Genomic DNA, 17,267 nt, shown 5'->3' with positions numbered 1-17,267 from the left:
GATGTCCTAAGAAATTTCACAAAATATGGGACATCTGGGTGGATACCCCGTCTACAAACGTAGACTCTTTAGATGACTAGTAAATATTCCGTTCATTAATTCAAACATCCTTAGTTAATGAAACGTTGAATTCTTGCTACGCCTGTTAACTGGACTAACATGTGTATTTAACACTGCATAGGTGGTCCGAGCGTACCAGGGTTGGGGTGTTCTTTTTGTTTTATTGGTTGCATTTTGTTTTTGTTTTTTGTTACTACAATAAAAATCATTTTCAAAAAAATATCCCAATGTCCCAAACGAAACAACCTTTTCAAATGTCAGATTTAAGTTCTATAAGCAAGGAAGACGCAATCATTAACAATAAATTGTCTCTTTAATTTGGTAAAGGAAAGTCCATTCAACATTTTATTTTTCATGCTTTAATTTCACGGGTGTCACCACACCAAAGAGTTCTCAAAATAACTGTGACATGTATATATCGAATGGAAGGGTTCCAAGCATATAGTATTCAACTTATAAAAAATTATTTACATTAACCAAACAAAGGGAAAATGGAGCAATGATTGCTTAACAAATACAGTATCAAAAACATTATTTAAACAGACCCTATTAACAATATTAATTATAATAAATTAAGACTTTTGACAAGAAAACAATACTAGGCTTCCATTGTGGGTACTCAGGTTTCCTCTTCAATTTTTTGGACAATGGTAACACAGAAGTCTGTTTGCTGTCTTTTTCAGCAATCTTGTTGCATGAACCCAAGCACACATACCGTCGGTGTTTTCTCATTTCAGGGCCACTTTTGTCTTTGCTTGAATAATCTGCAACGTCCAGTGGTCAATGCTCAGCCATAATGTGGGACATAAAATAAACAATGTTGTAAAGAAACTTTGCTGTGAAAAACACAGCTTGAGCGGTTCCTTCAAAAATACATATAAAAATAGAAAAGACATGGGAAAGTGAGTCCAATTTAAAAAACTGTAATTTTGCTTGCCTCTCGCACACCACTTAGATAAGCTCCGGTCACAGTCTGTGGAAAATGACGATTTGTGGCCTATAAGAGATTACAAATACAAAGATGTCAGCTTCAAATGTCTGGTTTTATTTTATTGCACTGTGCTGCAGTCAAACAATTAGTGAAGACAAGGCAATGCCTAAAGATAAACCAAATAAAATCTAAAAAAAAAAAAAAAAAAAAGAAGATAAACCAAATTCTATGCTAGCCTAAAAACACTTTTATACAGGACACTAAGGCGCCTTTCACATGGGGCGGATCCATCCAAGTGGAATCCCCTTGCTCAGCGGCGGATCTCTCCACTGAGCAGGCGGGTGACAGGTCTGGGTCCGCTCCGCTATGCAGAGTGGACACAGACACAGTCGGCTCTCCTCTCTGGGGTGGTCGGATGAAAACGGACTGCATGTCCGTTTCCATTTGATCCGCTGGATGGATGGCGAACGTATCGCCGTACATCTGTTTTCAGCGGATTTTGTTGGATCGGATGCACGGTCGGTGTCAGCGGACACGTCCACTGAAATCTTCCACCCCATATAAAAAGAAATGATCGGTCTATAATTTTAATGGTAGGTTTATTTTAACAGTGAGAGACAGAATACTGTAACAAAAAAATCCAGAAAAACGCATTTCAAAAAAGTTATAAATTGATTTGCATTATAATGAGTGAAATAACTATTTGACCCCTTTGCAAAACATGACTTAGTATTTGGTGGCAAAACCCTTGTTGGCAATCACAGAAGTCAGACATTTCTTGTAGCTGGTCCCCAGTTGTGCACACATCTCAGGATAAATAATTTCTCCACCTTTAATGTGACCTATAAGCTGTACAACTCAATTGAGTTGGGGGGGGGGTGGAGAGGGGGAGTCAAAATAAAAAACGAAAATAATGTGGTTGCATAAGTGTGTACTCTCTCTTATAACTGGGGATGTAGCTGTGTTCAAAATGAAGCAATCACATTCAACCTCATGTTAAATCAGTACACATCTGCCATCATTTAGATTTCCTCTAATTAACCCCAAATAAAGTTCAGCTGTTCTAGTAGGTCTTTCCTGATATTTTCTTAGTCACATTCTACAGCAAAAGCCATGGTCCGCAGAGAGCTTACAAAGCATCAAAGGGATCTCACTGTTAAAAGGTATCAGTCAGGAGAAGGGTACAAAAGAATTTGAAAGGCATTATAAATACCATGGAACACAATGAAGACAGTCATCAAGTGGAGAAAATATGGTACAACAGTGACATTACAAAAAACTGGACGTCCCTCTAAAATTGACGAAAAGATGAGAAGAAAACTGGTCAGGAAGGCTGCCAAGAGGCCTACATCAACATCGAAGGAGCTGCAGGAATATCTGGAAAGTACTGGCTATGTGGTACATGTGACAACAATTGCCCATATTCTTCATATGTCTGGGCTATGAAGTAGAGTGGCAAGAGGGAAGGAAGCCTTTTCTTACAAAGAAAAATATCCAAGCCTAGCTGAATTTTGCAAAAACACACCTGAAGTCTCCCAAAAGCATATGAGAAAATGTGTTATGGTCTGATGAAACCAAGGTTGGACTTTTTGGGCATAATTCCAAAAGATATGTTTAGCACAAAAACAACACTGCACATCACCAAAAGAACACCATACCACAGTGAAGCATGGTGGTGGCAGCATCTTGCTTTGGGGCTGTTTTTCTTCAGCTGGAACAGGGGCCTTAGTCAAAATAATTGTGGGAATTGTGAACAGTTCCAAATACCAGTCAATATTGGCACAAAACTTTCAGGCTTCTGCTAAAAAGCTGAACATGAAGGGGAACTTCATCTTTCAGCATGACAACGACCCAAAGCTTAAGCCTCGTACACACGTAGGAGTTTCAAGGCGGACTTTTTACCACCGGGGAAAACCGAGAACCTGCTTGGTAACTGTTTCCCCTACACACGACCGGGTTTCCAGACAGGAAAACTGCCATGAGAGCTTTGGTCGGGAATCTCGGCCATGTGTATGCTCCATCGCAGTGTTTCCCATAGGAAAACTGCCGGGTTAAAAAACGCCGGGAATCCTGGCGGGAAAAAAGAGAGCTGGTTCTCTTTTTTCCCGGCAGTTTTCCTGTCTGGAAAACTGTGATGGAGCATACACACGGCCGGTTTTCCCAGCCAAAAGCTCTCATGGCAGTTTTCCCGATGGGAAAACCGGTCGTGTGTACGAGGCTATACATCCAAATCAACAAAGGAATGGGTTCACCAGAAGAAGATTACAATTTTGCAATGGCCCAGCCAGAGCCCTGGTCTGAAGAGGGTTGTGCACAGAAGATGCCCTCACAATCTGACAGATTTGGAGTGTTTTTGCAAAGAAGAGTGGGCAAATATTGCCAAGTCAAGATGTGCCATGCTGATACAATCATACCCAAAAAGACTGAGCGCTGTAATAAAATCAAAAGGTGTTTTAACCAAAGTATTAGTTTAAGGGTGTGCACATTTATGCAACCATATTTTTTATTTTATTTTTATTCCCTCCACCTAAAAGATTTCAATTTGTTGTTCAATTGAGTTGTACAGTTTATAGGTCACATTAACCACTTAAGGACCCCTTCACGCCAATATACGTCGGCAGAATGGCACGGCTGGGCACAATCACGTACCTGTACGTGTCTCTTTAAGCCCAGCCGTGGGGTCGGCGGCACGCTCACGACCCGGTCCGAAGCTCCGTGACTGCGCCCACGGACCCGATCGCCGCCGGTGTCCTGCGATCGGTCACCGGAGCTGAAGAACGGGGAGAGGTGTGTGTAAACACACCTTCCCCGTTCTTCATTGTGGTATTCTGATATAGGGAAAGACGATCACTGACGTCACACATCCAGCCCTGCCTCCCCTAAAGTTAGAAACACATATGAGGTCACACTTAACCCCTTCTATGCCCCCTAGTGGTTAACTCCTAAACTGCAATTGTCATTTTTACAGTAAACAGTGCATTTTTATAGCACTTTTTGCTGTGAAAATGACAATGGTCCCAAAAATGTATCAAAATTGTCCAATGTGTCCGCCATAATGTTGCAGTCATGAAAAAAACCGCTGATCGCCGCCATTAGTAGTAAAAAAAAAATATTAATAAAAATGCAATAAAACTATCCCCTATTTTGTAAACGCTATACATTTTGCGCAAACCAATCGATAAACGCTTGAGTTTTTTTTACCAAAAATAAGTAGAAGAATACGTATCGGCCTAAACTGAGGGAAAAAAAAAGTTTTTTTTATATATTTTTGGGAGATATTTATTATAGCAAAAAGTAAAAAGTATTGCATTTTTTTCAAAATTGTCACTCTATTTCTATTTATAGCGCAAAAAATAAAAACTGCAGAGGTGAATAAATACAGCCAAAAGAAAGCTCTATTTGTGGGAAAAAAAAGGACGTCTTTTCTCCGCTCTCCCCTATGGGGGGATCGGATGAACACGGATCGTGTGTCCGTGTTCATCCGATCCGATCTGCAGACGGGATTTTCTTCTGTACGCAAAATCGGATCTTTGCGGGGGGCGGGTGATTATGGGCGTCAGCGGATGTTCATCCGCTGACACCCGCAATCACATAGGGACCAATGTATGTCCCGTTTTCATCCGCAAACGAATGGATGAAAATGCGGACATACGGTCCGCACATGTGAAAGGGGCCTTAGAGGCCAACGGTTTCTAAAACAAAACAGAAAAAGCAGAAACCTTGCCCTTGAGAGTGCGAAGAGCCAAACGCTAATACAGAGCCAGCTTCAGGAAAGAGAGGATTTGTCCCACAAAGAAACTTCTAGGGTGGAAGCCCTCAGACACACATCATGTCAAATTCAGTTAGGTCCATATATATTTGGACACAGGCACAATTTTATTTTTTTCAGATATTTATCAAAACATATTCAAGTGATATATATATATATATATAATAGATATGGGCTGAAAGTGCACACTCTCAGGTTTAATTTGAGGGTATGTACATCCAAATCGGAGGAAGGGTTTAGGACTTACAGATCTTAAGAATAGCCACAAACCTTTTTCAAAGTGACCAAAATTAATTGGACAATTGAAACAAAAGATGTTTCTTGGCCAGGTGTGGGCAACTCCTTTGTTATTTCTTCATCAATTAAGCAGGTAAAAGGTCTGGAGTTGATTCTAAGTGTGGTATTTGCATTTACAATCTATTGCTGTGAACCTACATCATGTGTTCAAATAAACTGTCTATGCAAGTGAAACATGCCATTGTAAGGCTTAAAAAAACAAAACATTTGGTACATTCTGAGGAAAGAGGAACACACTGGTGAGCTCAGCAACATAAAAAAGCATGGACATCTATCGAAGGCTACAGCGGTGGATGATCACAGGATCCTCTCTATTGTAAAGAAAAACCCATTCACAACATCCAGAGTGAAGGATATTCTCCAGGAGGTGGGGCGTATCATTGTCAAAGTCTACAATCAAGGGAAAACCTCACGAGAGCAAATACAGAGGGTATACCACAAGGTGCAAACCATTCATAAGCCTGAAGAATAGAAAAGCCATTTAAGACTTTGCCAAAAAACATCTAAAAAAGCCAGACCAGTTCTGGAAAAGCATTCTTTGGAAGGATGAAATGAAGATTAATCTGTACCAGAATGACGGGAAGAAAAAAGTGTGGAGAAGGCTTGGAACAGCTCATGATCCAAAGTACACAACCTGTAAAACATGGTTGAGGCAGCGTGATGGCATGGGCATGCATGGCTTCCAGTGGCACTGGGTCATTGGTGTTTACTGATGATGTGACAGAAGCAGCCAGATGAATTCAGTGCAGAGATATACTGTCAGCCCAGATTCAGCCAAATGCAGCAAAGTTGATTGGACTGCGCTTCACGGTACAGATGGACAATGATCCAAAACACACTGCAAAAGCAAACCAGGAGCTTTTGAAGGAAAAGAAGTGGAATATTCTGCAATGGCCGAGTCAATCCCCTGATCTCAACCCAATTAGGAATGCATTTTACTTGCTGAAGGCAAAACTAAAGGCAGAAAGACTCACAAACAAAAAACAACTGATGGCAGCTGCAGTTAGAGTCTGGCAAAGTATCAGAAAGAAGGAAACCCAGTCTTCGGTAATGTCCATGGGTTCCAAACTTCAGGCAGTCATTGCCAGTAAAGGACTCTCAACAAAATATTAAAAATGGACATTTTATTTATGATTATATTAATCTTTCCAATTAAATTTGAGCCCCTGAAAATGGGGGTACTGTATAAAAATGGTTTCAGTTCCTAAAATTTGAAAGTGATATTCATGTTCAACCCCTTGAATTAAAGCTGAAAGTCTGCACTTTAAATTCATTTAGATTGTTTTGTTTTTAATTTATTCTGGTGGCATACAGAGCCAAAAGTATGAAAATTGTGCCTGTGTCCAAATATATATGGACCCAACTGTATGCCTTTCATATCCAATGAAAAAGAAGGCTTCCTAGCTTTGATTATCATAAGAATCACAGATTCACAAATGCTGCTGTCTCTGAAGACCTAGGCTTCAACAGCCTTGCCACAAGAAGCAGGACGGTAATATGTTTCTTGAGACTGAAGATTTTAATGATCTGGAATAGCCCAGAGAGTATGTTCGGAGTCTGAATTAGCACATTTGGACTAATTCAGAGCAAAGAGGATAACCAGAATGTCCTCCATCATGATCCTGCAAAGCAGGTGAAGAAGTTTCATGGGAGGAAAAGCATAGATTTGGGTGTACTGATCCCTGTGGAGTCACCAGAGCATCCACTTGTTTCCAATAGAAGATCTCTGTTAATGTACTTTGACCAGTCAGCCTAGGTTTAGTAAGGAGTGGAGACTAGGGCCTGCTAGCAAAACCAAAGCTCTTATAGGCTAAAGCAATGGCTAACTAATGTAGTTGCACTAGAGGTTTAAAGCGGAGTTCCACCCAAAAATTGAACTTCCGCTTATCCCACTCCTCACCCCCTTACATGCCACATTTGGCATGTCATTTTTTTGGGGGGGGAGTGGGGGCTTCAGGAGAAGGGGACTTCCTGTCCCACTTCCTCTTTCCGCCGAGCGGCTGCAAAGGCGATTAAGCTTAATCGCCTTTTGGCAGCCCCTCCCTGTAGGCGATCGCCTAGGACACGTGACAGGTCCTAGGCGATCGCCTGTCCAATCAAACAACGCAGCGCCACGCGCGCATGCGCAGTGCCGCTCGCGCATGCGCAGTGGGTGCCCGGTCGTGAAGCTGAAAGCTGTCATGGCCGGGTGCCCACAGTGACAATGAAGACGCCGGCCGGGGAGGGGGGGAGAGGAGCGGAGCCCCGGCCGGCGCGTCGCTGGAACGCTGGAGCAGGTGAGTGTCTGTTTATTAAAGGCCAGCAGCTACACTTTTTGTAGCTGCTGACTTTTAATAAACACAAATATTGGCTGGAACTCCCCTTTAATATACTGTAAATATTTAAGTTTTTGTAATGATCATAATATGGTTGAAATGGCGGTTTCTACATTGGCTTAGAGTTTAGCATTAAAAACATGGGACGTACCTTTTACAAACCGAATAAATTATTTTTTCTAATAGGGATCTATAGCACAGTGTTTTAAACCAGTAATACATCTCAGATCTAACAACCAAGGGTATTTATAAAAAAAAAACATTTTAGGTCTTACCTCGCCTGCAAAAAATATTTTTCCCTGGATATCTTCAGCTATTATGTCATAAGCTTCTCCGCTTCCACCAGTCTTTACATAACTATATGCCATCTGTGCCCAAGGATCTTTAGCCCATCGTGTAACAAAGAATTTCACTGGGACCGGTACCTCCTGCATCATGAAAATTACACTGCATGGGTAAACATAGCTTGCATAGATAAAAATAACCAATTTAGCTTGTTTAAAAAGCCAGTGAAAAGAGCAATGAAGAGATACAAAATAACACTTACTTGATTCACATTTGTGCTAAAAGACCGAAGACATTATTAAGTATTTTTTACCTTAATAAATCATATGCATTAAGGTTAAAAACACCACACTACCTTCCACCCCCCCATCCCTAAACACTTACCTGACTCCTCCACTGATTCAGTGCTGTCCCATCTGCAGCCCTGCTTTCCACTCTTCCTCTTCTTGCAGGAGCCACAGGCATCAGCGTGAGCTGGAGGATGGTGTGGCTGACCTGCACTGTGTGCGTGTATGGATGCACACAACCCGGCTCGGCAGCATGCCTGTACAGGTGCCCCCTTAGCACATGGCTTCCTGAAGGGGTACCCAGAGGAAAGGAGGTGTGAACAGCGTGGGCAGGGTACTCCAGAAGAGGAGGAAAGTGACAGCTATGTGCAATTCCATTACACAAAGCAGGTAAGTAGAACATCTTTTTTCAATTTAAATTTAAAAAAAAATTGTGTTAACAATTACTTATACTACCTAAAAAAATATGTTACCACAACATTTCATATTCCCCATACGTGTATGATGTGTTAAAAGGGAACATGCTCTATTTGTATTGCTCCCTTTGTGTGAAATACCTGGTGATCCTGCCAGTCCCCCTGCTTTTTTTCTATTTCAAACTGACCACGCTAGGCATCCATCCCAGCATGCAAATATTTCTGTCTGGGCTAGTAGAACAGCCTTTCTGTCCTCTAATGGCCAAGACTTGTGCTAAAATGCCCCGCCTTCACAGCTATTAACTGAGAAGATCAGTGTGCTGCTGTTTCTCCACCCCCGGCTCTCTAATGCAGCTGAGAACAGAAATTATGTGATCACTTTTTATATCTAAACACAAATGTTTTGCCTTTCATTTCTATTTTAAACGGAATGGGTTGTTTTACAAGGTAAAGGTTCACATACAGTACATCCGCAAAGTATTCACAGCTCTTCTCTTTTTCCACGTTATGTTACAACCTTACTCCAAAATGTCCTTAAAATTCTACAAACAATACCCCATTATGACAACATGAAAGAAGGTTGTTTGAAATGTTTGAAAACGTATTAAAAAAATAAAAATAAATCACATGTACATAAGTACTCATAGCCTTTTCTCAATAATTTGTTGAAGCATCTTTGACATCAATTACAGCCTCAAGTCTTTTTGAGTATCATGCTACAAGCTTGGCACACCTATTTTTTGGGAAGTTTCTCCCATTCTTCTTTGCAGGACCCCTCAAGCTCCATCAGGTTAGATGAGGAGCATTGGTGCACAGCCATTTTCAGATCTCTCCAGAGATGTTCAATCGGGTGCAAGTCTGGACTCTGACTGAGCCACTCAAGGATATTCACAGAGTTGTCCCATAGCCACTTCTTTGTTATCTTGGCTGTGCGCTTATAGGGTCAGTGTCCTGTTAGAAGATGAACCTTCGCCCCAGTCTGAGCACTCTGGAGCAGGTTTTCATCAAGGATGTCTCTGTACATTGCTGCATTCATCTTTCCCTCGATCCTGACTAGTCTCCCATTTTCCTGACGCTGAAAAACATCCCCCACAGCATGATGCTGCCACCACCATGCTTCACTGTAGGGATGGTATTGGCCTGGTGATGAGCGGTGCCTGGTTTCCTCCAGACATGATGCTTGCTATTCAGGCCAAAGAGTTCAATCTTTGTTTCAACAGACCAAAGATTTTTTTTTCATAGTCTGAGGGTCCTTCAGGTGCCTTTTGGCAATCTCCAGGCAGGTTGTCATGTGCCTTTTACTAAGGAGTGACTTCTGTCTAGCCACGCTACCATACAGGCCTGATTGGTGAAGTGCTGCAGAGATGGTTGTTCCTCTAGAAGGTTCTCCTCTTTCCACTGAGAAATGCTGGAGCTCTGTCAGAGTGACCAATGGGTTCTTGGCCACCTCCCTGACTAAGGCCCTTCTCCCCTGATCGCTCAGTTTGGCCGAGTGGCCCGCTCTAAGAAGAGTCCTGTGGTTCCAAACCTCTTCCATTTACGGATGATGGAGGCCACTGTGCTCATTGGAACCTTCAATGCTGCAGACATTTTTCTGTACCCTTCCCCAGATCTGTGCCTCGATACAATCCTGTCTCGGATGTCTACAGACAATTCCTTGGACTTCATGGCTTGGTTTGTGCTCTAACTTGCACTGTTGACTTTGCAACCTTATACAGACAGATGTGTGCCTTTCCAAATCATGTCCAATTGACTGAACTTACCATAGGTGGACTCCAATCAATATGTAGAAACATCTCAAGGATGATCAGTGGAAATGCAGGATGCACGTAAGCTCAATTTTGAGTGTCATGGCAAAGGCTGTGAATACTTATGTATGTGTGATTTTTTTGTTTTTTATTTTTAATAAATTTGCAAAGATTTCAAACAAACTTTTTTCACATTGTCATTATGGGGTATTGTTTGTAGAATTTTTAGGAAAATAATGAATTTAATCCATTTAGGAATAAGGTTGTAACTAGGGATGCCCCGATACTAGTATCGGTATCGGTACCGATACCAAGCATTTCCTGAGTACTTGTACTCGGCTGAAATGCTCCGATGCTTCACCCGATACCTGGGCAGTCAGGTATCGGGTGGTGGGGGGAGTTACAAGTCTTCTCCATGCTGTCTCTCCCCCCTGCTGTCTTCTCCCTCTCCGTGCCGCTCTCCCCCATGATGTCTTCTCCCCCTCCATGCCGCTCTTCCCCCGTGCTGTCTTCTCCCCCTCCATGCCGCTCTCCCCAAGCGCTGTCTTCTCCCCCTCCGTCCCGCTCTCCCCCTGTGCTGTCTTCTCCCCCTCCGTGCCGCTCTCCCCCCGTGCTGTCTTCTCCCCCTCCGTGTCGCTCTCCCCCGTGCTGTCTTCTCCCCCTCTGTGCCGCTCTCCCGCCGTGCTGGCTTCTCCCCCTCCATGCCGCCCTCCCCCCGTGCTGTCTTCCCCCCCCTCCATGCCGCTCTTCCCCCGTGCTGTCTTCTCCCTCTCATTGCCGCTCTCCCCCCTGTGCTGTCTTCTCCCCCTCCGTGCCGCTCTCCCCCGTGCTCTCTTCCCCTCCATGCCGCTCTCCCCCCCTGTGCTGTCTTCTCCCCCTCCTTCCCTCTCTCCCCCCGTGCTATCTTCTCCCTCTCATTGCCGCCCCCCCCCCTGCTGTCTTCTCCCTCTCATTGCTGCTCTCCCCCCATGCTCTTTACTCCCCCTCCATGCCGCTCTCCCCCCCTCCATGCCGCTCTCCCCCCCTGTGCTGTCTTGTCCCCCTCCATGCCGCTCTCCGGCACGGAGGGGGACAAGACAGCGGTATTCGGTATCGGCGAGTACTTGAAAAAAATTATCGGTACTTGTACTCGGTCTCAAAAAGTGGTATCAGGACAACCCTAGTTGTAACATAACAAAATATGGAAAAAGTGAAGCGCTGTGAATACTTTCTGGATGCATTGTATACCTTAAAGTGATATTAAAGTCTTGTTTTCTTTTTTTGGTTTAGAAATAACAAACATGTTCTACTTACCTGGTTTTGCACAAAGCAGCCCCGATTCTATTGTTCGAGGGTCCCTCGCCTGCTCTCCTGGCCCCTCCCTCCTACCGAGTGCCTTCACAGCAAGCAGAATGCTATGGGGGCACCCGAGCTGAGACGCTGCTCTGTGTGTTCATTCAGACACAGAGCCGTGCCTCCCATTCTCTCCTCATTGACTCACTGACTTTGATTGACAACAGCCAATGGCACCCGCTGCTGTCTAAGCCAATGAGGAGGAAGAGTCTCCAGACTTCGTGGCTCTCGCTGGATCGAGATGGGGCTCAGGCAAGTATTAGGGGGGCTGCTGCACACAGAAGGTTTTTCATCTTAAAGCACAGAATGCACTAAGATAAAAAACCTTCTGCCTTTAGAACCACTTTAAGTCTTTTTGCACATTTTGTACTATACAGTCAGACCTAAAATTTACAGTGACAGTGTAACATTTAACTTAAATCCATTTACTCAGCCCTTGCTAGTTAACTTACCTGTTCTTTAAACAGCCCTCTGAGTACTGCCATGCACTGCTTCACTACTTGCTTATCATCCATGTCCTTAATGGTAAGCACTGCATCTCCCGTAATGACGGACATCAGGACAGCATGTTTACCCTGCATTCAATACATAGCAGCAAAATGTCATAGAAAGCATCCTATAAAAAGCATAAATTATGAAGACATGCACTATATACTGTTGGTACCTGTGGATCCATGTCATAAAATACCCCAAAAAGACCACGTTTGCCAGAATCGGGAGGGATATGACCAAAGAAGTCAGCTCCTTGAATCTTACTGTCCCAAAACCTATAAGGAAACTGCAAAGCAATCTGTGGAGAAAATATACAGAGTTCTGTTATAGTTAAAAGCTCATACCTTAACCATTGAAACATAAAATCTGAAATCCAGATGGAAGCTGGTATACCAATGCAAACAAAGCTGAATCTAAAAGTGCTGTCCATAGGAGGGGCGAAATGTGTTGCGTGGAGTCAGCTGGTGACGTCACATCCGGCCTGTGGAGCGCATGCTTTGCCGGCACGGGTTTGGCTTTTTGGTTGCATTTTTATACCAGCATCCATGTGAGTGTTATTTCCTTGTGTGAGTTTTAAATAATAAAAGTGAAGTTACGCTATGGAACATTTCATCTTGTTTATCCTTCTGCATGTTGACAGCTATATTCTGTGAGGAGTGATATTAACATAATATAACTAACACTGCATCGGAGGAGTGGGAGAGAGCTAGAAAGGAGTAAGGAGACCGAGAGAGAGTGCCATTATCAATGCCGGACTTGGTGACAAGTGCTTATGACTTTTAATGCCTAGGGCAAAGAGTCCATAAGCTCCGATGAATGTGTAAACACTCAGGAGCACAGCACAGATTTTGGGACAAGTGAAGAGAAGTGGAATTGCACATCTGCACGGAGTGTGTGACTTGGGCACATGCACTTTACTGGAGCGCCTGAACTACATATTTATTGAGGACACTATGAACTTTAATGGATTTTTGAGCACTTTATGGATGTTTGATTAATACTGATTGCATCTATTTTTTCATAGCACTTAGAGGGTGTTTGTATAGGATAGCACTGTAAGTTTGGATTCATTTAGATTTTACACAGTGTCACAACTTTTTTGGAAATGGGGTTGTACAGCATTCATCATTTCTAATGCATGATCACTTAGGCCCCGTACAGACGACCGAACATGTCTGCTGAAACAGGTCCGCGGACCAGTTTCAGCAGACATGTTCAGTCGTCTGTACAGCCGAGCGGACAGGATTCCAGCATACATTTGCCCGCGGGCAAATATTTCCAAACTTGTTTAGAAACAGCCCGCTGGAATCCTGTCCGCTCGGACATGTTCGGTCGTCTGTACAGACCTACCGTACATGTCAGAGCGGCCGCCATCCCTCGCATGCGTCGAATGACTTTGACGCATGCGTGGAAGCATTGAACTGGCAGGGCCGCGCACGTCGCCGCGTCATCGTCGCGGCGACGGCACGGCCTCGTCGCCGCATATCGAGTACGCGCGGATTTCTGTATGATGTGGAGTACAGCCATCATACAGAAATCCCCGGGCAGACATGTACGCTGAAAACGGCCTGGCGGACCGTTTTCATCGTACATGTTTGCCCGTGTGTACAAGGCCTAACAGTACATGATCTAATAAAGCATTTCTCAATCTTTAAAATTATGAAAAATCTTGAGGCAGAATCTTGAGGGGAGCGCCAACACATAGCCTGTGACTGTGACAGCCTCAGCTGTAAATGTTTCCCTATTAAACTGTGTAGATGGTGTGACCCCATTCCCTCCTGGGTCTGATGACCCATGATTCCATTAAAGAAAGTGAAAGGAAATCCCAAATTTTCAGTTGGCACAGGAACAGAAGGTAGGGATATATTTTCAAATGGGGATACCTTGTAAATTCGGCATATAACTGTATTCTATTTTGTATGTTTGCCTATGTATTGCATACTGCCCTTACTGTGCACACGACACTAATGTTTTTATTGCATTCTTTTAAGTCCTGATTAGAATTTAGTCTGCCTATGTTACCATAAAAGTACAATTGTAATATTAGTAGTTATTAATTTGGAACCACTACTCAATATGACGATAGGAGTTGCCTATCTATAACATTGCTAGAAAACACCTGTACTGGTGATAAATGTCCAAGAGTAGACTTCTCACTTTTGAGAGATCTCTTCTTACTTCTGTGTCTCTGAGGAAGTGAAGGGAAATCTTCCCAACAGGAACAAGTCCAAGCAAAAGAACTGTCAGATGTCTTAATCATTCGCTACTCTATCCACAACTGAAAAGAAAAGGTTTGGGCTTTAAATACAATAAAAAATAAATAAAAATCTAACCATGACTTAATGTCTAAGGCTAGGGTCAGGGCCGTCTTTAATATTGATTGGGCCCTGGGCAAACATTTTCTTTGGGCCCCCCCGACTCAAAATCAGTTTACTGTAGCAGATCAGGCAGTGATTGCGATTGGTTGCCAACGGCTACAGCATATCATTACCGCTCACTGACTGGATGCTAGAGGTTACAGCACACATTACGACTAACTGATTAGTTGGTAGGTTACAGCACATCATTTCTGCTTGCTGATTGGTTGCTAGAAGGTACTGCACATCATTACTGCTAACTGATTGGTTGCTAGAGGTTAAATGCTTACTGCTCACTCATTGGTTGCTAGAAGTTACTGCACATTATTCCTGCTCACTCATTGGTTGCTAGAGGTTACTGTGCATCATTACCACTTATTGGTTGCTAGAGGTTACAGCACATCAATACAGCTCATTGATTGGTTGCTAAAGGTTACAGCACATCATCTCCCCACTGTCTGCACACCATGGACTGGGGAGGTGAGGGGACCCATTAATAGACATAAAACTCCTAGAACTTGATATTAGCAATGAGCAGAGCAGAGTACACACAACTATGAGTCCAATGTGAGCAGTATCCCTGAGGACAGGCTCCCAGAAATAAATGACTGGTCATGCCGCCTGCAGTAGAGCAGTGTTGAAGGGTGAGCTACATACAGAGTGCAGGATTGAGGAGTGCGCTGTGTATGGAGTGCAAGGTTGAGTGGTACGCTCTGTACAGAATGCAGGGTTGAGGGGTGCGTTACATACAGAGTGCATGGTTTAGGGGTGCGTTACAGAGTGCAGGATTAAGGGGTGCGTTACATACAAAGTGCAGGATTAAGGGGTGCTTTACATACAGAGTGCATGGTTGAGGGGTGCGTTACATACAGGGTGCAGGATGAAGGGGTGCGTTACATACAAAGTGCAGGATTTAGGGGTGCGTTACATACAAAGTGCAGGATTAAGGGGTGCATTACATACAGAGTGCACGGTTGAGGGGTGCGTTACAGCGTGCAGGATTAAGGGGTGCGTTACATACAAAGTGCAGGATTAAGGGGTGCGTTACATACAGAGTGCATGGTTGAGGGGTGCGTTACAGAGTGCAGGATTAAGGGGTGCGTTACATACAAAGTGCAGGATTAAGGGGTGCTTTACATACAGAGTGCAGGATTGAGGGGGTGTGCTACGTACAGAGTCCAAGATTGAGGGGTGCGCTATATACAGATTGCAGGGTTTAGTGGTGTCTTGTGTACATCCAAGTCGTCGTCGCCCAGCCCACAAGAACAGAGCTTTCCTCCCCCTGACTCCAGTTTAAACCCCCCCTTCAATATATAGCATTCCTCTGCACTATTCCACCGCCTCCTCCCCCTTCTTTCACTACACACCATTCCTCAGCACCACTACCACCCGCCCCCACCTCCATACTCCATTACCTAAAAACCATCAGAGCAGAGAGAGGGATGTGAACGGTAGCCAGGAGAGGAGCTCTTTCACTTGTAAATAGGGAAGCAGAACTTCTGTATTAACAAGTGACAGTAGCGAGCAGCTGAGCTAGCAAGTGACAGGCGCCGGAGCGGAACTCAAACGACAGGCAGCGCCGGCTCCAGGGGCATCTCAGCTGCTTTGGGGCCCCCCTACAGTGGCTGGGCCCTGGGCAGATTTCCCGTTCACCCCGCGGTAAAGATGGCCCTGGCTAGGGTCAGAATACCTGCAGTTAAACCCTATGTAAATTATATCAATGATATCTTTATCTAGCCACAACTGATGTGCTACTCTGTAAAATACACAAATAACCTTTAAATTTAGCCACACAAAGTTCAGAATCATTTTCCTTGTAAGCACTGTACCTTTTCAATAACTCCGGCTCCTAGACTGTTGATGGCCTTAACTTTTTTCTCTGGTAAAGGAGGATTAAAATGAATAACATTTTTCTGAAGTATTGTCAAGGGTGCTGTGACCAAAACCTGTAAAAAAATCATTTTTTTATAGGGTAAATATGAGCAAATTCAAATCTGTCAAACATCATATAGTATATAAAAACTGCTGCTTTACAAAGGTACACTAGTTACATTTCCATATGACTTTTTAGAATAATTTCACTCTTTCTAAATTCAGATTTTTTTTTTTTTTATTAAATGTTTTAAAGATTATATCAGGTAAAAAATCTGGAAGTGATCACTGCTGACTCGATTTCAAAGTGTGTGCTCCAGAACTGTCTTCTTTATCTATGCTTTACTACTAAGTGAGTCATTGACCAAGAGCGCCTCTGGAGCCTGCAGAAATCTGCAATGGCAGTTCCCATATTTTTCTTATTCCACTCCTTAAAGTGATATTAAAGTCTTGTTTTTTATGTTATACCTACCTGCACTGTGTAATGGTTTTGCACTTGTATACTTACCTGACCCTCCTCTTTTGGGGTTCCCCGCTGGCGCTTCTGGCTCCAACCTTTGAGTACCCCCACCCCCAGCAAACTGCTCCCACTGCTCCTACTGAGTCCAATGAGAAGGGAAAGAGAGCAGCGCAGAATTGCCTAAGTAAAGTATTTAGACGGGGAGGTGAGCTAGAATCTTTAGCCTTTGCAACCACTGTAAAGCTACGTGGATGTGGCTTTTATTCGATTTTCTTATTCTGCAAATGTTAGTTTTCTGATTGCCACACTACCCCTCTGGCTCATTTTAACCCTTTCACTGCCAGGCCTGTACATCGTACAGACCTGGCAGTGGGGGGTTTTACACACAATACAGCCAGCAGCAGTGTGAGTATATATGACTGGCGTCTGTCAGATGAAAGCAGTTCCGCGCCGGATTGCTTTCACACACCCCCAGTAACGTGCCCCCCCATCATGTATGCCGGGCTCTGCTTGTCCACCTGCAGTCCCAGGACTAGCATACTGGGTGCCACCAGGTAGGTGGGAGTGAGCTGAGCAGACCGCTCTCCTCTCCTACTGACCCAAGAGCGGTGTGTGTCCTGTCCATTTCCCTGGGCGGGAAAGAATG

The 17,267-nt window shown here is 43.8% G+C and overlaps 1 protein-coding gene across 2 annotated transcripts in view; it reads right to left on the bottom strand.

Moving 5' to 3' along the window:
* Positions 1 to 354: 354 nt before the first annotated feature.
* Positions 355 to 17,267, bottom strand: part of KDM1B (lysine demethylase 1B) — a 64,959-nt gene continuing 48,046 nt past the window's right edge. For both annotated transcript variants that reach the window (XM_040353773.1, XM_040353772.1), the window contains exons 17-21: positions 16,119 to 16,235; positions 12,105 to 12,230; positions 11,893 to 12,015; positions 7,648 to 7,800; positions 355 to 1,057 (exon numbers count right to left, since the gene is read on the bottom strand). In XM_040353773.1, the coding sequence (XP_040209707.1) occupies positions 974 to 1,057; positions 7,648 to 7,800; positions 11,893 to 12,015; positions 12,105 to 12,230; positions 16,119 to 16,235 (603 nt within the window). In that variant the 3' untranslated portion in view covers positions 355 to 973. The remainder of the gene's footprint in view (positions 1,058 to 7,647; positions 7,801 to 11,892; positions 12,016 to 12,104; positions 12,231 to 16,118; positions 16,236 to 17,267) is intronic.

The sequence above is a fragment of the Rana temporaria genome, chromosome 5, assembly GCF_905171775.1.
Source record: "Rana temporaria chromosome 5, aRanTem1.1, whole genome shotgun sequence".
Classification (NCBI taxonomy): Eukaryota; Metazoa; Chordata; class Amphibia; order Anura; family Ranidae; genus Rana; species Rana temporaria.
This window is presented reverse-complemented; position numbering and strand designations above follow the sequence as displayed.